A 20543-nucleotide genomic window follows, 5' to 3' on the forward strand; every position below is an offset into this window, starting at 1 on the left:
AGCTACTTTTTAAACTTTGAATGCGTTGTAATTTGTTGGATACTTATAACAAAATGAAAATATTTCTTTCTTTTAAATCGGTAGTTTTTCAGGTGTTTTAAGAACTGTTTGTTGTTAGATTTGTCGTGAAACCGCTGTGTCAGAGATTGAATGTTAGCTTTGTATTTCCTAATCTTCGATCAGAAATACAAAAAGGAATGGTAACATTCAATGAATACAACACCCACACGACCAAGCAAACAGGACCACAGCTAAATTATCAATGAAAACATTAATTTCAGGCTTTCAAGTGGTAAATAAAAAGAATAAACAACAAAAATGAAAAAACAGGAAGAAAGAAGAGACAAAAGTAGAGAAAAGTAAAGGTTTTCGTGCTATAAAGAAAGAAAAGCAGCGTTCTCTCCCTAACTTATTTATGCAATGAAATGCATCCGATCAATATCTAGCCATTGTAGTTTTTGAAACCAGTCACTCGTGTTTTCAAAATAGTCGGGAAATGAACCCGACTTTTTTATCAAAACATTTACAAAACTATTAACAATGAGTATGCCATGATAAACAGGCTATAAGGAGTAAAAACAATGGTTTATATATGCATTGCCCTTTACCGTCTAGGAGTTGGAAGTATTATAAAACATAGTTTAAGCAATGGTTGTTGTATGAGGTGAGGTTAATAATATCTTACTGAATTCTTAAAGTTACTTTTACTTACCTGCCCTTCACATTTTTCTTGCTGTATCATGATTTTGTTTGTTTCGTTTAATTTGAAAGAAAGTTAGGGTTTAAAAAACAACAACTATGTAATCAGTTTTAAGTTTATTTCACTAGTCACGGCAATAACCCTGCTGTGGAAGCTTGACTATGTCGGGGGCTGCGTCATGTGAACGTTGCCGTCGCCTTGATTGTCTTTATTCCAGTTTTCCTTTTTTACTCTTGTAACGCTCTCAATTTCTTTTCCACCGGGAAGCTTTCAATATATTGGTAACATTAAAGCACAGCTCAATTGACCCATCACTAGTACGGAGGCCTTCCAATAAGAAAAAAATTATCAGGATATCTGCTAAATCAATAATGATAATAATAATATTAATAGAGCCAGATTGTAACTCTTTTCCGACCTTCTTGATAATGTTTACCATGTGCATGAAACGGGTATCAATTACCTATAGTTTTGAATGTCTAGATCAAAACATAGTAATCTTTTCATCAACAAAGTTTACATCCAATGCGGATAAATATGCAAGTATGTATGTAAAATGATAAATATTAAATTTCAGATCTATCTAGCAAAGGAGATCGATTTTTTCTTAAAGAATTTTAATTATGTGCACTAGACATACATTAGAAATATTATCTAATAAAGTTGAAGCCTAAATGTCCTATAATGAGGCCGGATTCATTCTCTATTTAGCCAGTGCTTTCAGTGCTTTGATCAGAGTTAAAGAGAAAATTCTGGAATAACATTCTGTGTGTGCATGTGAATTTTTATGCTTACAATACTCAAATTCATGTTCGTTGTATAAAAGGTATTACGAAGTTTTTTTTTCCTGAACGGGTGTCAGATAAACCAAAGTGACCTTTGAAATAGGACCCATTACACTGATTGACAAAGTAAATTTTCTTAGCCTAGATATCATGATATTTTAACCATTACAAAGTTAATACATATATTTAATAATTACACGAAAGCTCTCAAATTAACATAGAATATTTGTAAAATTTGTGTATGTCAGTTTCGAACTCCGTACGTTTAGCTAAATTCATCATTGTAATGGAGAAAAAAACATGATTACAACAATGTAATGCTTTAAATATATTGAAAGTGCTTTTGAAAGATTTTTCTCACAAGAACATATGTGAACAACAAGAAATTTAACAAACAAACCCATTATTTGCTTTTAAATTTATGGATTGTTGGTATATTCCGGTTTCGCACTTTCGTTGCTGCCGATACACAAAAAATTCTCCGTTTCGCTTTTTAGTCATCCCGAGAATCATCACGTGACCGTTGTTTTTATTCAGATTTGCAAACTGAAAGGTGTTTAAACGCTTTTCCCACAAAATTGGAGAAAATATGTATTTCAAACGACTTGCCAATCCAAAGAACACATATCAATGTATCACTGATTCTGTTTGAATGTCCCTAACTCGCAGGTAACAAAAAAATATCGGTTCGTGAAATTTTACTTTTTTTTGTGACATTCGGCCGTACCTCAGTGGAGTACCTTTAAATAACACTTCAATAGTATCGAGAAGAAATCACCTTTTCGTTAATACATATGATAAAATAAATATAATAAGAAATAGCTACAATGGAGCCTTTGATACCATCTAATATTACAATTATTACAATAAGGCAGGCGAGAATAGATTTAACTTGTCTCTGGATAGCAATGATGACAAATGGGGATGAATATCATCAATGCCGTACATAAATAAGTTCAATAACACTCATACCAACACACATGATTAATGTAATTAAATAAAATATAGTTACTGTTTTAATTACTCGCAAACAACCACGTGAATCCAACATATTAATATAGAATGAAAAGGACAGTCTTTTCTGGGTATCAAATACATTTAAAATGAAAAATAATATGTTTTTGCTTGTCACAAATCTGCACATCTGGAATTAAATCAAATTGAATTACGTAGGTGTACATGTAGGCAGTATTTCTATTTCAAGTTTTCATTAAATGTGTTTTATGTTTTCTATCGTATTACACATTATGCTATATTTGAATTAAAAGACGTATCTGCAGCTATATATACGTTTGGTTTATGTAATATGTAATGAAACGAGTTAGTTACGAGGATATAACACTGGCTGGGGCGACATCAAGGGGTGTTTCTGCTAAAAAATGACGAGGCCGTTAGGCCGAGACAATTTTTTTTGCAGAAACATCCCGAGATGTCGCCCCAGCCAGTGTTATACCCCCATAACTAACGAGTTTCATATACTATAACTGTTTTATCGCAATGACATAACGTTTTCTTTTTTTGTAATAGAAACAAATAAATAAATCGTTAGCTACATTACAGTTATTTATAATAAGGCAGTTTTTTCAAGTTAGAGGCGGATTTTAAACTGTTACCAAGATTGATTCCAGATTAAAGGGATTTTTTTCAGTGGAAATAATTCATTCAGCGGATGTACCTTTTGATTAAATGAGAGTAAATTTCATTTCATTAATTATCTTTGTTAATATTTTTCATTGTATTTATATATTTATTTTAGTGATTCCATTTTTTTGCTACTGGAAATGGTCGTTACCACTGCCCCATTGGAGCCTCTATGAAAAAATCTGTATTGATATATACAAGGTGCGAAAAAAACTCAACCGATATATAACAGTCGAGTTTTTTTTTCCTATATGAATCAATGAAAAAAACTGTACTGTTATATATCAATACAGTTTTCAAATGCTCATTGAAGTGTACTGAGTATAATGAGTTAGTAAGAACAAAGGAAATGTTCCAAACCATGCGATAATGTATTATTAATGTATCTTTAATACGAAAATGAAGATTTATATGTAATTCGATAAGCAATATTTTACTATACAATTATTCAAGGTGCTTTATGTTAAAGATTGAGATATAATTCAATCTGTCTTTTATTACTCATTATAGAACTAAAATTTTGGTTTGGTCTATTTAAAAAATAGTTTTGTCTTAAACATTCCGCTTTTTTGCAGACAAGAAACATGAATTGTGTTTATTTACTGTTATATATTACGTAATGTACCATAAATAGAAATTTATGTATAGTTTTATATGCAATATTTTACTTTACAATTTGTTTCATTATTTGCGAGAGCGATTTATTTGATCAGGCTTTTTTTTCTCGAAAAAACATATGAACAGATGATTACAATTTACAACGTAATGATAATTTTAAAACCCTGTTGATTTTTTACGACTAGTGTGGCAGACAATTAGTAATAAAACGTTTGTTTGTAGCTATTCAATAAGTTAGCAAGACAAATTCCTTTCAGATTTATAGATAAAAATTTCGTCAAATTGCATAGTACAGGTAAATGTTTTTATTTATAATACTTTCGTAAAATTATAAAATGCAAGTTATCAATACAGCTCGTATTTGTTCAGCAATATGTATGAAGGAACGACCATTTAGTAAATATAATGATTACTTAACTCACATAACGCCTCAGAAATAAATTCATGTAAGGGCAAGGGCAAACTTGTGTTTTATAATTTGAATCATATATTTAGGACAAGATGCTAATCACTTGAAGAAAACATCACAGAATGTGAAATAATGTGTGACAGTGGTAGCAAAATGTAATCAAAATAGCATTTTGACTTCCGTACAAAATACTTAAATAACTTTAACTGCATATGAGGTATATGACCAATGAGTAACATTTTGTAAAGATAACAAGATACCAGAAATTGAAAAGCTTTTGCAAAAGAAAAAGGATAGGATATTTTAGGATAAATGTCCTGTAAATATCATTATCTTCATTGGTATTTATTGATCATACATATTGTGTAAATTCGGTTAAATCATAAAAAGAAACCCAAGCCTCCTTTCCTTTTTCGTCACTGAACGAGGATTGATACGAGTTCTTAGTCCGATGTACTTTTCAATTTAATCGCCCTCTACATAAATGCACTTTGCCCACCTGTGCTCCAACTTTTTTAACCCTTCAAAATAGAACTCTCTATTTTGGTCCTCCAAGAACTCATTGACCGCCTCCCTGACACCTTCATTGCTTCCAAAACGTCTACCAGGAAGCTTGGTTTTCAATTTTGGAAACAGGTAGAAGTCAGAGTGGCCAAGTCCGGAGAATGTGGGGGATGGGGAAGAATTTCAAAGCCTCAGTCAGTTGCAGCAGCCATCGCAACTTGGGATGTGTGAGCTGGCGCATTGTCGAGCAGGAGCAGAATGCCTCGAGTCAGTTTGCGCCTCCTTTTACGTGCCATTTCTTGACGTAGACGTCTCAATTCGTCTGCATAGTACTACCGTTTATGAAGATAGTCAATCATGATTATCCATTGACTATCCAAATAATTAAAAGCCATCACCTTCCCTGCTGATGGCACCCGCTTGAATTTCTTCGGAGGGGATTAGCCAGGGTGTTTCCACTGCATGCTCTATGTTTTTTTCGGATTCTGATGGACCCATGTTTCATCCTGAGTTATGATCCGGTTCGTGAAATGTCAAGCCGTCAAGCCTGGTCCGTTTGACTGGTCGTCAGTCAACTGTCTGGGGACCCATCTCGCGGATACCTTTGACATGCCATAGACATCTGTCAGAATTGCCTGAACTGAACCAAAGCTTACACACACTTCCCAAGCAATGCTTCTCAGGTGTCAACTTCTGCCGCACATGACCAGATCTTGCACATCTTTGGGAGTTCCATTGCTGGTGGCCTCTTTTGGCCGCCCAGGCCGCTCATCATCTCCAATGCTCTCCCTGCCCCTCTTAAATTCAGCAGCCCATTTTTTTCACAGTGTTATTGGAAGGGGACTCCTTCCAAAGTGTATCCATGAAGTCTTCATGGATTTTACAAGTACCATTACTTAGTACATTTTGTTGTGTAATGTAACAACGTTATTTGAGACAACATCAATATGGCGTCTAAGATTCATGCTCATTTGAGTCAATAATCCTCAAGAATAAAAGTCTTGCCCGTTTCTCATACCGTTTTATCAGATAATGTTATAAACTGCACGGAACATATACATTTTCTTGCAGTCTTTACATTAGCTTGACAAACAGAAAAATCTTTGTAAAGAAAAGATCCATTAGCATAACATCCATTGTTGGAGTTTAGAACAAACAATTTATAAAAAAAAACTTTCTAATCGTTAATGCCATCTCTTGTTTTTGTTTTCCATTAAAGCAACTTTATCAAATTGTTTGACTTCGTTAATGCCATTTGTGCAAAACGGATGACACATTATCAAAAAACCGCTCCTCGTTTTCTTGAATCTGCGATCAATAGAAACAAACATGTATTTCTGAATTACAAGGATATAATCGCAAAAAAGTAACTTTCAAAGGAAATAGTCTTTTTAAGAATTTGCCGCTTAGTCTATTGAATCATTGTCTTAATCCGGTCACAAAGTTAATATCAAAATTTTCTCTTTCGAAACGAGTTATTAAAATGAAATAAAATAAGCGACATGCAGAGAAAAAAAGTTCGTTAATGTATTTAATGTCAGTTGTATTAAATTATAGTCAATTATATTAATTATACAGATAGACCATATAATGATGTTCTATCCTAAGATTAATGACACCCAGAACTAATAAGTAATGGCTACTAAAAGTACAGACATGAAACATGTAACAATCAACGGAAATGGTACTTTTACTGTAATGATATGAAATACTATGTACGATGTATATAACCTGGAAATCTAACACTTTATAACGAGTTTTCAATGTACAGGATAATCATTTAAATTGCGGGAAAAAAAACCGATAGAAATTCAAATGTACACTTTGCAAAATACATCACACAAACTAAAAAAATACGATACTTTAAGTACTTATGAAGTGTATAGATACATATTGATAATTGTATTTTTTATTTAACAATGCAATATTAATTTTGAAAGATAACATAGCACAAAATTTTTTCTTCAAATTTCGCACTTCTAAATCAATCAAAGGAAGGTATTGATTGACATTATCAATTAAGTGTTAATTAAGCCTTACCTAATTAGGACTGAGTACTGATATTTCAAAACAGTAACAAATGGTTTACAAGGTAATTGTCATTATTAAGATGGATGACCATTGTTAGTTCAATACTTCACGACTGACGTAGAATATAAGCTTACCCTTTGTGCTATTTCTATATTCTTCAAATTGCCACATTATATATGGCGAATAGGTTTCAATAATCAAACTTTAAAAACTTGTATTTGGAGATAATAAAGTCATGGGTATAGGAAGTGCAGATAATACAGTCATATGATACTGTAATGATTTGAAATGATATGTAGAATTTAAATCCTGGAAATCTTATTCTTTATGAAGGTTTTTCAATGTAAAGGATTATTATTAAGATTGCGTAAAAGTATTGTAAACCGATAGAAAATCAATAATATTATTGTACAACTTTGCAAAATTATCAATACGGTTCTTTTAAATACTGTTAAAGATTGATATATGAATAATAATATTAAAAAATGCAATCTTAATTTTGAGCGATAACACAGAAACTTTCCTTTTACATTAACACTTTCCAATCGACCAAAATGAGGTACCGTAAATAAATAAAAACTATTATATTCACCTTTAATAAAGCCTTGCCGAATTAAGACTAAATATTAATATTTTAAAACAGTAACAAATGGTTTACAAAATAATTGTCATTATTAAGATAGATGGCCACATTTGGTTCAATACTTCACAACTGACGTGGAATATTAGCTTACCACCTGTGTTATTTCTATATTTTTTAAAAAAAGTTCTACATTTTAAGGCTTTTAAACAACTAAATTTAAGAAATTAAAAGATGTAGCATGAACATAGTTACTCGTAAATCCACATTAAAATACTGACATAAACTGCCTCGAGATGTACGAAAAATAGCAATATAACATGTGGACTATAAATACTGTCCTATATTAAGGTGTAAGCGTCCCTGGTCGCACAAAACAACTTATGAAGCAGAAACTACTAACCAACCTCAGACAAAAAATTACTATGATAAGAATGGTGGCTAGAATTCGCTGAAACACATAACAATATGGTAAAGAGATCTTGAGAACAATACAGACGTTAGTTTACAATATTTTATGGTAAGAGCATACATAAATGTATATTGCGACCCTTACGTGACATTCTTTGTCGATATTACTGGCCAGACAGAAGAAAAACAAAAGCGGAAGACCAATAAAAGGTAATTTCCTGTACTCAGGAAATAAAGTTCTATTTCAGGGAAAACCTCGTTTTATTAAAAATTCTTTAGTCAGATGTTAATAAAGCTAGTTTGATACATAATTATGTTTATCAGCAGTTTTACGTTACACATATACATATACACACGAAATAAAACAAAATATCATTTTTTTTACAAAGAAATTATAAAACTTCTGAATTTCAATACTGATTAAGGATAATCACGTTAAAAAAATGATCGATTTAATGTCAGATTATCGGTCGAAAAATATTTTATATTACTGAATAATCAAATATAGCATGAAGTTCATCAATAAAATTATTATATAAAATAGGTTACAAGACTTTCTTTATATTTACCTCAGTGAGGTTATAGACATTTTAACAAAACTATTTTGATAAAAAATAATGCGTTTTGATATTTTTGTTCTACTCAACTGTCACCAAAAAGTACTAGAACCTCTTGTTTTTGTGCAAAGAAATTCTGAAAATAAGACAGCCTAGCTAGGAAGCTTTTCGTTGTTATTTCTGTCCACCAAAACACTACCGAAGAAGTTTGATTCAGTAAAGTAATTTTATTGGTTTAACAGGAAAACAAGTCCAATATTTAAATGTTTTTGAAGTCACATCTTACATAATAATCGTACGTGCGTGGCTAACCCAGTTTAAAGTTGATTATTTTCTCTCTGTCAATGTCTGAATTGAACAGGTTTTTTACTTTATTAATATTTGCATGCAATATATGAACTGAAATCGTAATTTATTTTTTTCAAGGAATTGCTAATGGATATCCAGCTGATAGTCTATAAGCTGATTGACAAAATGAGAACTGACTTGACCTATATAATCCATTTATTTATGAATTATAATATCCGGATAAATAAAAAAAAACAGATAAAAGTACAATTTAAATGTCAAGACGCACAGAATACAGCAGAAGATGTCATTCCATTGATAAATTATTTTATCGTTCCTTAAAACGTTCTTTTTTTTTTTAGAAAAGTTAGAATAGGGAAAAAGCAGAAAGGCATATATAAAGGCAGTGATTAAATGAATTAGTCATATTGAACTGCCTAAACATGAAACTAATTCGAAAACTACTATAACAGATAATGCTTACAATGAAGCTTAGTGAAGACTCAGAATGGGATTAAATGCCAACGACTTGAGCGGAATTGTTGCCTTTTTTATAATGGATTTTAAAGTCGATATTAGAAATTTGATTTCTATATTTCCGAACATGTTACAATACCTTCAACGAAACAGACTCTGATTTCATCTTTCCTAAGTGACTGATGCCACTGGAAACTTATTTATGTACTGTTCATTTGCATTGGCCTGTATATTTCGTGTTAAATTTAAAGATGGGATATTCTTGTTCTACAAGTTATTTGCAGGTGCCTGAATATCTGATTCACAGATTTATTGTCAGAAAATGGAAGACCTATTAAAGGCTACAACAATAAAATCTGAATACATAATTAACTTCAGTAACATCAGACTGTATAAAATGATTAACCATTTTTAATTCCCTTACTGCACTAAGGCTGTAATGGTGCTACAAAACACAGTTTTTCTTAGTTAATTGTATGTGCCTGAATATCTGATTCACAGATTTATCGTCAGACACGGAAGACTTATAAAAGGCTACAACAATTAAACATAAATACGTAATTAACTTCAGTTTTAAAATGATTATACGCCTGAACAAGGTTGTAATGGTTATGGAAAGCAGAGTGTTTCTTAAATAATATACTTCATTTGTTTGTATAGAATAATAGGCATTTTATTGTACTGAAAGGTATTACTGTATGATTCAGGTGTTCAAAAGATACCAAAAGATACTTAAATGTATTAGGATATACAACTGTTTCTTTGGTTTTGGCGAATGATACTAAACTAACAATGTATTTTGAAGTCTAAAAATATCGGCCATTTAGTCCACCAAATTACTTGAATTGACCAAAATCCTAGTGCCTTATCCCATTATCTGATTATCTGTAAATGAATTGCTGACTGACAGAAAACACAACAAGTTTATAGCCCACGTACCTAATACAGACTCAATGACAAAAAGTATGGTGATGGACAAAACACCTTCAAAGTTTAACGTTTTACTTTCACAAATTCCCGATCATCCAGGTATTTCGAATTCACATACAAGAAAAAGTACAAAAATAGTTTACTGGATAAAACGATGTAACTAAAAATTGTTTTAAATTGTTATTCCTTGGTTGTTTTAATTTTATCAATTCAATAAACCCATTGTTTTAATTCAATTTTTACTATGCGTTGTAGGTGAATATAGATAGCCATATTGCACTTATATCCATTCGACCATAGCAGATAAGAGAATAAAGATACGTTTATGGTTTTCTAAAATAGGAGAACTCCTTAAATACTTAAACATCATATATTTTTGTTCGTTTTACTCCATGCATGTTGTTATCTCATACTTTGGAATGGCAAGGTATATTTGAAGTGTATAATATTAAAAATATAAACACTTATTACGAAATCAATGCTAACTTTCCGATCGGGAGGACTGATTTTGACAAATGAAGCTGTTTATCTTTGTTTGAAAATGTATTAAATACATTTAAATATTTTTTTAAATATACAAGCACATAAAACCACGAAATATGAAAAGATATGTAAAGCTGTAATTTCCCATGGTATGCATGTATCATAGAACATTTTGAACTCCTCACAGGGATTGTGTATTTTGATGGATCAGTCTTGGACATAAAGGTATCTAATTAAGCCAATAATTAAAACAAAATAATCCTTTAATCTGTGTATATTTATAAGCTGTCTCCTATTTATATTTTTTGATCAATCATTTACGTCATACAAAAAAGCAATATTAACTTTATACATTTTCAGATGATAGGATTACATGATTAATTTCCCAAAATAAATATTTGAAAATATCTCATACTTGAATAACGCTTCAATAGTATCGAGAAGAAATCACCTTTTCGTTAATACATATTATAAAATAAATATAATAAGAAATAGCTACAATGGAGCCTTTGATACCATCTAATATTACGATTATTACAATAAGGCAGGCGAAAAATAGATTAAACTTGTCTCTGGATAGCAATGATGACAATGGGGATGGGATGAATATCATCAATGCCGTACATAAATAAACAAATATTTAAAACTTTTTCATTAAGGCGGTTTAAATGTCAAGATATTAAAAATTAAAATTTTTTAAATTCATTAAACGGGCCAATAAATAGGTTTTCTAAATTCTTTTTAAAATTTTTCTTTATTATTTTATTATGATTCCATTTTTTTGTATGCGGAATTTGATTCCCATATTATTTGGGAAAAAAACTGGAAAAACAAGGTCCAAAAACCACCATTAAAAGCTTTTTTTCTAAGAATAAATAAAAAAGACTTTTTTCTAGTAAAGTTTATTATACTGGTTGGTTTTAAAAAAAAATTTTAAAATTTTGGGAAAATGTATTTATATGTATCTTAATAGAAAATGAAGATTTATATGTAATTCGATAAGCAATATTTTACTATACAATTATTCAAGGTGCTTTATGTTAAAGATTGAGATATAATTCAATCTGTCTTTTATTACTCATTATAGAACTAAAATTTTGGTTTTGTCTATTCAAAAAATCGTTTTGTCTTAAATATTCAGCTTTTTGCAGACAAGAAATATGAATTGTGTTTATTTACTGTTATATATTACGTAATGTACCATAAATAGAAATTTATGTATAGTTTGATATGCAATTTTTTACTATACAATTTGTTTCATTATTTGCGAGAACGATTTACTTGATCAGGCTTTTGTCTGAAAAAATTATGAACAGATGATTACAATTTACAACGAAATGATAATTTCAAAACCCTGTCGATTATTTTACGACTAGTGTGACAGACAATTAGTAATAAAACGTTTGTTTGTAGCAATTTAATCAGTTAGCAAGATAAATTACTTTCAGATTTATAGATTAATTCCGTCAAATTGCATAGAAATATTTTCATTCTTTTACCTTTTCCATGAAGAACTTTTTAAAAATATTCTGTAAGTTGAACAACTGTTGTTGAAGAAATATCACAGTATTGTAATCTAAAAAATTGTCTGTCATAAATATCAATAATATCTGTAGAAATAAGTCACAATTTTATGCTTATTACTCTTTTCATAAAGTTTTTATTAATAATACTTTCGTAAAGTTAAAATATTAGAAAGCAATTCAGCTCATATTTGAACTGCAATATGTACTTAATACAAAGCGTATACACGTGCAGTAGTTGTATGAGTAAATATAATGATAACTTAACTGACATAACGCCCCAAAAATATTTTCTTTCTTATAAAGGACAAACTTGTGTGTTAAAATGTTGAATTATGTATTTTGTATTTTGGACACGATGCAAATCACTTGAAGAAAATATCACAGAATGTGAAATAATGTGTTACAAAGGTAACAAAAGATAAATGACTTCAACACAAATTATCAAAATAGTAAATCACCTAAGTTATACACTTACTATTTCCCAAACCCAAATTAAAAAAATGGCTCAGGTATATTGCCAATGAGTAATATTTTGACTTTGGTGGAAAGGTCACAAGATACCAGAAATTGAAAAGCTTTTGCAACAGAAAAATGATAATTATGATCTTTAAGCCAAAATGATCTTTATATGTCATTATTCTCCCCGGTTTTTATTTAAATACGTTGCTTTGTAAAGTCGGCAAAATCTTACAAAAAAAACAAAAAACCCAAAGCCTCCTCTCCATTTTTTAACTATAGTACCAATATTTTGTAAATTTTGTCGTGTCATGTTACAGCGTTATTTGAGAAAATACCAATATGGCGTCTAGGATTCATGCTCATTAGAGTCAATAATCCTCAAGAATAAAGTCTTGCCCGTTTCTCGTGCCGTTTTATCAGATAATGTCATAAACTGCACGGAACATTTTCATTTTCTTGCAGTCTTTACATTAGCTTGACAAACAGAAAAATCTGCGGAAGGAAAAGATCCATTAGCATTTGTTTGAGTCTATAAAAACAATTAAAAAAATCTTTTTAATCGTTAATGTCATCTCTTGTTTTTTTTTCCATTAAAGCAACTTAATCAAATTGTTTGACTTCGTTAATGCCATTTGTGCAAAACGGATGACACATTATCAAAAAACCGCTCCTCGTTTTCTTGAATCTGCGATAAATGGAAACAAACATGTATTTCTGAATTACAAGGATATAATCGCAAAAAAGTAACTTTGAAAGGAAATAGTCTTTTTAGGAATTTGCCGCTTGATCTATTGAATCATTGTCTTAATCCGGTCACAAAGTTGATATAAAAATTCTCTCTTTCATAATGAGTTATTTAAATGAAAAAAAATAAGCGACATGCAGAGAAAAAAAGTTCGTTAATTTATTTAATGTCAGTCGTATCAAATTATGGTCAATTATATTAATTATACAGATAGACCATATACTGATGTTCTATCTTAAGATTTATGACACCCAGAACTACTAAGTAATGGCTACTAAAAGTACAGACATGAAACCTGTAACAACCAACGGAAATGGTATCTGTACTGTAATGATATGAAATGCTATGTATGATATATAACCTGGAAATCTAACACTTTATAACGAGTTTTCAATGTACAGGATTATCATTTAAATTGCATATTACTAAACCGATAGAAATTCAAATGTACAATTTGCAAAATACATCACACAAACTAAAAATATACGATACTTTAAAGTACTAATGAAGTGTATAGATATATACTGATAATGGTATTTTTTTATTTAAACAATGCAATATTAATTTTGAAAGATAACATAGCACAAAAACTTTTCTTCAAAATTCGCACTTCTTAATCAATCAAAGGAAGGTTTTGATTGACATTATCAATTAAGTGTTAATTAAGCCTTACCGAATAAGGACTGAGTACTGATATTTTAAAACAATAACAAATGGTTTAAAAGGTAATTGTCATTATTAAGATAGATGACCATTGTTAGTTTAATACTTCACGACTGACGTAGATATAAGCTTACCTTTTGTGCTATTTCTATATTCTTCAAATTTCCACATTCTATATGGCAAACAGATTTCAATAATCAAAGTTTAAGTACTTGTATTTGGAGATAATGAAATATATAGATATTTACAGTAAATATAACGCTTTAAGCTACTTTATCATCACATTTCTGCCAGTGGCAATAAGGGTACGGACTATTTTGCAAACCTGAAGAGATTTTATGGAATTTATGAGGTTTGCCAATGCCGTATGTTTGCACAAATTACTAATATTTGCTAACCTGACAAAATTTTGATCGTTTTAATTTTCATGTACATACTATGGACCTTAATGCTGAATTAACGAGTCTACAAAAAAGTAAAATGATAATACTGTGAAATAAAAGTATTTTTAATGTATTCATTAATTTTGAGCATCGCGTTGGATGCAAGTTCCAAAGTATAACATTAAAATCATTATTTTAATTGATGATTAAATGCTACATAAGTCAGTGCTAGCGTACCTTTCAATGTCTATCATATACAGCCTCAATAAAAATGAGCCTCTAATTTTCAATAATTTGTTTTTCTTTTCGTTTATTGCTTTAATCTTTCAATATCAGATTATTTGTTACTCACGCACACACAGAGCAATTATTTGATTATTTTACATCACTTTGATTCAGTTTGACAACCGTGAAAACACCAAACAGCCGTGATTATGGATAATTTCATATAAATGTAGCCGATAAATTAAAACATCTTAAAGGACAAAAAAGACGACCACCGTCAATGCCAAATTTGACACTTAATAGTCACTTTAAATTTGAAAATACTTATTTTCACAGTGCGAAACTGTTTTGTGATAAATATGAAGGCTCATCCAATAAACAAATCATTCACCATTCCTTAAATATGAAATAAATTACTCTGTGTAATTAAATTGAGATTCAGTTGCTTTGCATTTCTGTTTATAACAGTTATAAATGAAAGAACTTGATAAAATTAATTTGTAAGAGGTGAAAAGAACAAGTGTGTGGAACTGTGGATCTTGATAAACAATTATTTTAAATACTAATTTGTTCTTCAGCATTATATATGCCAAAAAAGCACGCGAAATGGATATTCATAATATTTTTTTTTATATTTCGTTATTCGCATGGAGCAAACAATTACAACTATAAGGGTCTTTACAAGTATTACATTTCACTTCAATTTGCAACTGGGTAAAAAATTAATAATTAACATTAATTTTATAGAACAGTTTGGAACATTCAACAAAGGAAGCCATGCTTTATCAAATTAATCCTTAGCCAGCCGGTGGTAACAAATTTTACCTATGCGACTAGTGCAAAATTATTACAATTTTCTATGCTAATATATTTTGCAAATTAAATTATATCCAATTTAACTAGTGATTAGATTCATATATGCACATCAAATATTTAAAAAAATTTTTAAAGGAAAAACCTTTTTCCCTTAAGAACCCCATTACTAATTAATTTGTAAAACAATCTTTCTGGGTTTTTCAAATTTTAAACTTCTTTAAAAAGAATTTAAAAAGCTTAAAAAATTATTGCATTCCATAGTTCCATTACTATTATATTGGATGGCAAAACAGCAAGTACTTAAGTGGACAGGTCTACAATGGGCACATCTTCCACTAGTATTTCAAATATTAATGAAAACAATATAAATGTATCATTTGGATAAATGTTGATAAAGTTATAAGTTATTTAGAATGACATATCTATCTGATTGATTATAATATTTTCCAACAACTTACATATATACTTCTTAAGTAGTTTGCTTATATACCTTATACTAAATACTACCAACGTAATTATTCATTGTAATACAGACCTTCAATTATAAACCAATTTACTTTAAGAAAAGTCACTGCGTATACAATCTATACTAGAAAGGTTGATTCCATATATGGCGCAGTAATTAAAGGAAAGAGATTATTTCTACAGTAAATAATGAGTCGCGTAAGTTTATCGGCGCATTTATTGTCCTTAGCCAATATTTATCGATAAGTAACGTCAATAAATAAAAACAGACAAAATTGATTTAGATACGCACTTCTATCCATTGTTTATATATTCTATCACTCTATTGAGACTGAAATGTTCTTGAAAATCTTTTTTCATCTTTAACTTAAGCTGCTGCTGTTCATAGATACAAAGATAATGAAAGGTGCAAATAATAAGAGATCAAAATAGGAAAGGTTATTTTGTGATATTTCTCCCTCCTTATCAAACTTGCATCGTGCAAGAAAAGTGCACTTTCCCGTAGCACATATGAACAACACACAAACCATATCTTTCTTTGACAAAAAAGAATTACAAAAGTTCTAATTACTCCTGCCTAGAAACAATTGCTTACCTGTCATATTCTAGAGCAAATTCTAGTTGACCTATTTTGGGCATATCAGGTAACATCTCTAACACGGAGGAATCCGAGGCTACACTATCACATGACTCAGCTCGGCGAATTCCGTGACTAAACTCCGCGTCTGATGCTGTAAAACATGAAATTTTCATTTTGCAATATTTTTCTTCTGAATCATCCACATTATTTGCAATATTTGAAGGATAAGACGATAAAAAACTTCCTGATGTTTTGTACAATTATGAATCATTCAAAGGTTTTACAACGTTTCATAGCAATGTCCTTATACGGGGTATATGATTTTTATACAGCTAATATGAAATCCATTATTGAAGAAGAAGTGTTACGCCATATCAAACAAAGTGTTATGCAATATCAAACAATTATTTAAAACATTCAAAATTTACCTAGAGAACCAGATACTGGACTACTTCTAGCACTTTCCTCTCTAGGAGGGGAATGACTTTCAACATCAACATATCTAGGTTCTGTCTGCATTGTGTCATATTCCACATACTTCCCTCCCCTGTCACCTGTTATCTCGGAAGACTCTGAACCAACCTGTAAAATACGTAAAAGCTTAAAAGTTTAAAATTTTATCAAAATTCCGCTTAATTGAAGATTTCTAAAATCCAGTGATTTCCTCTTATATATGTATGTTAACAACGTTAGGTTTTTAAATTTTAACCAAAAAATGGGGTAATCCTTTTAGTCGAAAAAAATTTGGTCCCGTTTTTTAAAATTAAAGGGGCCCAAAAATATTTATCCAATTAAGTTGAATGTGAAAAAGGGACTAAATAAAGTGGCGAGTATTAGTTTTGATGTTTTACGGAAATTTTACACTTTCATAGTAAATTTTAATTCATCAACAATATTAACAAAGTGTATTAAAGGTTGGTTTAATCCGTTTAAACTTAATTGGTTTTAACGGTTTAAAATAAAAATTTAAAATTTAATAACAATTTTAAAGAAAACTTGATTGAGTTTACTTCTGAAAAAAATATATTATAAAAAATGATGCGAGTAATGATTTTATTATACATACCATGTAACCATTGTATTGTTCATTCTTTGTTAACACCGCTTTTTCTTCACTGGAAGCAAAACACGATGCTAATCGATATATTCCGAATATGCGGATAAGTACAGCTAGAACAACAATGGCCACCACAATAAGGGCGATAACTAGCAGGGCAATACCGACATCACTCATCCTCCAACCTGCAATTATACATAATGACAAACATTTAATTATTTCCTACTTTGAATTAGTATTATCAGAATTGTATAAATGTATGATGTACGAGGATGATTAAAAACAAACCGGACTGGGGCTGTCAATTGAAACTTTTCATCCTACCACTTATTGTTGTATACTCAAAAATGCCTTGACATAACGTTTTCATAATACAATTAGAGTGCTTTTTTTCTGATCTATCTTTATTTTTAAATCTCAATGATATTATATTATCTAAATATAATTTTAAAGCTGAGGATTTAATATCGCTTACGACGGTGCTAGGGTGTATGAGAGATGTTTTTTTTTGTATGAGAGATGTTGCACTTTCCAATATGAGTCATGTAAGCAAAGTCTATGATTTGCAACTTTTGTTTTATTTGTTAACATTGCTCCCAATCCCCCATTCCATTTTTATAACCAAAGTATTTGGTAATTTTATATAGTGAAAATGAAATATGGTTAAAACACAAATATTTTTGAGTGTATGTATATTTGGATGTTTGTTTAAACTGGTTTAAGAAACTGTAAAAACAAATGTACATCATAAACAGCGTACATAATGTCCATAAAAAAGAAAAATGACCATTTGTTGAGCTGTACAAAATTGTACTTAATTTCTTAACGTTTGTCTCAAGATTTTTCTTTTTTTTTTTGACTTTCATTTTCATTCTACATTACATTAATCTCGCGATTATTATTATGACACCATATATGTATCATTTAGAAAATTAAATTACATATTCAGATATCCAGGGATGATTAATATGACCCCTTGTGTGAACTGTTTAGAAAATTTAATTACATCTTCAGATATCTAGAGATAATAAATATGAACCCCTTGTGTGAATAATTTAGAAAATGTAATTACATCGTCTGATAAAACATCTTTTCAAAAGTCTACACCAGATGTTGTTAGGTAAAGTATTGTAATTGAACACCTTAGAGAATACTTTGTTTTGTACTTTGTCACAACGTAACACCTATTTAGTCTATTCTTAACACTTTTTTTTACTTTTTTACAACAAACTGAATTATCTTGGTATCTTTATTGCCATCATATTACCAATATAATCTTTGCATATAAGCATTGCAAAATAGCAAACTTAACATTTTTTTATTATTAAGGTTGTTTGCAAGGTAATCATTGGGACAATTCGATTTAACTGTAAGTTAGTTAAGAAATAACGTATATAATAGCAAATTTAACAACTTTTATATATTAAGAATTGTTTGCAAGGTTTTAATTTTGGAACAGTTTGATAAAATTGTACATAAGTTCAGAAATTACCTAAACAAACATTGTAAAATAGCAAATTTAACAGCTTTTCTGTATAATTCAGGATCGTTTTCAAGATATTTATTTATCTATTGAAACAGTTTGATTTTGAACTGTAAATTAGTTTTTGCAACACAGAAGATATTATTAGCAAGTCGTTATAACTTATACTAATACGTTTCAAATATATCCTGTTGATTTATTACATTACTCTGAATCACCCACGACGGTAGTTTCATTCTATATCATTTGATGAACAACTTTGTGATAAAAAAAACAACAAAAATCCTTAATTATTAATCATGGAATTCTTGTGTGCAAATTTTCTGCTGTTAGCACCATATAAGTTTAAAAACATATTGCTTTATTTTCTATATTTGGATAACATATCTGTTAATACATATTTTCTTGTTTTAGACTTAGATTTTCATTTGTCTTGATGATGAATATTAATTACGGAATTAACAGGAACCATCCAGGAAGATTGCAATGCTATTTCATGAGCAGCCATCCTATTTTTAAAATTAATATTGTTCGATGATTAATGAGCTGCTAAAACTAGACAAAAAGACATGAAAGAAAAGCAATATAAATAAGATGAAGTTTTTGAATTCGATGAAAATTAATTTGGTTGAAAATTAGTATTATTGATATTTAACATATATGATATAACAGTATTACTTATGCAATTCATTATTTCTACAATCTCTCACATACATTCGAAAACCAAGTACCTAGACTATCATACATGTCTATATACATGTACATTTAACTTCGAAAAGCCGGTTCCAAAGTGCAAGAAGAAAAATAAATGAATAACTCAAACATTGTGATAATGTTAAATTGAATATATTGTACGGCACAACCAACTGCATTCAGCATTTAATCATTTAAATATTTCTTTTGAATCAATTGATACTATTATTATAGGAATTAATACTGATAGTAGTGATAATTCATTCTGAATTTTTAGTTTCTACAAAACCTAATTTAAAACAACGATGTCCATATATAAATGTACCATTGAACTCAAATACTTAAAGGTAAATTATTTGAAAAAGGATAAAGACCGAAAGCTATAGAGTTTATAGATATAATCATATATTCTTCTATATTAAGCTGGAAGATTATGTGTCCATTTATCATCCATTTGCACATTATAAGTAACCATTCTAAGTATTAAACGCCTCCGCATCGGCGCCAAAATATTCATCATAATTGATGAAATAGTACACGAACTTTCTAAAATAGAGCATATCTTTGGTCGTTGCTCAGGTGGTTATGTTGTTATATGAGATACAATTGTATCACGGCTACAAAGAAAGACAATAAAGATAACTATAAAGTTAGCTTACTTAACCTTTATCGTTGTGATATACGCATGATTATTCAAGAAAACGTGTTTCACTCATTTCCCTTGTGAATAAGTATGGCTGTTTTACGTCCATGTAGGCATTAAGCACAGCTGTGTCCTTTTGGTTTCATATCATAATTGAATAGGCTGTTTACATAATATCTAACGAAACGTGAGTCCAAGTAGTTGTTATCAAAGAATTTTTCAAATATGAGATCTAGACGTTCTATGTGACAATAATTTTATTATTTATGTTTGATTCTTTGTCAAAGTTTTACACTATGGTTTTAGATATTGGTTAAAAGCGATTAGTAAAAATGTTCCTAAAATGTCTTTTGTATTTCGTTTAAACAAACGAAGCAGTCAACCTGTCTGT

The 20543-nt window shown here is 29.8% G+C and overlaps 1 protein-coding gene across 1 annotated transcript in view; it reads right to left on the minus strand.

Moving 5' to 3' along the window:
• Positions 1–17514, minus strand: part of LOC132754704 (synaptotagmin-12-like) — a 72064-nt gene extending 54550 nt beyond the window's left edge. Inside the window, exons 1-3 of the mRNA XM_060745383.1 lie at positions 17343–17514; positions 16705–16858; positions 16292–16427 (exon numbers count right to left, since the gene is read on the minus strand). Of these exons, the coding sequence (XP_060601366.1) occupies positions 16292–16427; positions 16705–16858; positions 17343–17510 (458 nt within the window). The 5' untranslated portion in view covers positions 17511–17514. The remainder of the gene's footprint in view (positions 1–16291; positions 16428–16704; positions 16859–17342) is intronic.
• Between the last annotated feature and the right edge of the window lie 3029 nt (positions 17515–20543).

The sequence above is a fragment of the Ruditapes philippinarum genome, unplaced genomic scaffold (assembly GCF_026571515.1).
Source record: "Ruditapes philippinarum isolate M1 unplaced genomic scaffold, ASM2657151v2 ctg804_1_1_1_1, whole genome shotgun sequence".
Taxonomy (NCBI): Eukaryota; Metazoa; Mollusca; class Bivalvia; order Venerida; family Veneridae; genus Ruditapes; species Ruditapes philippinarum.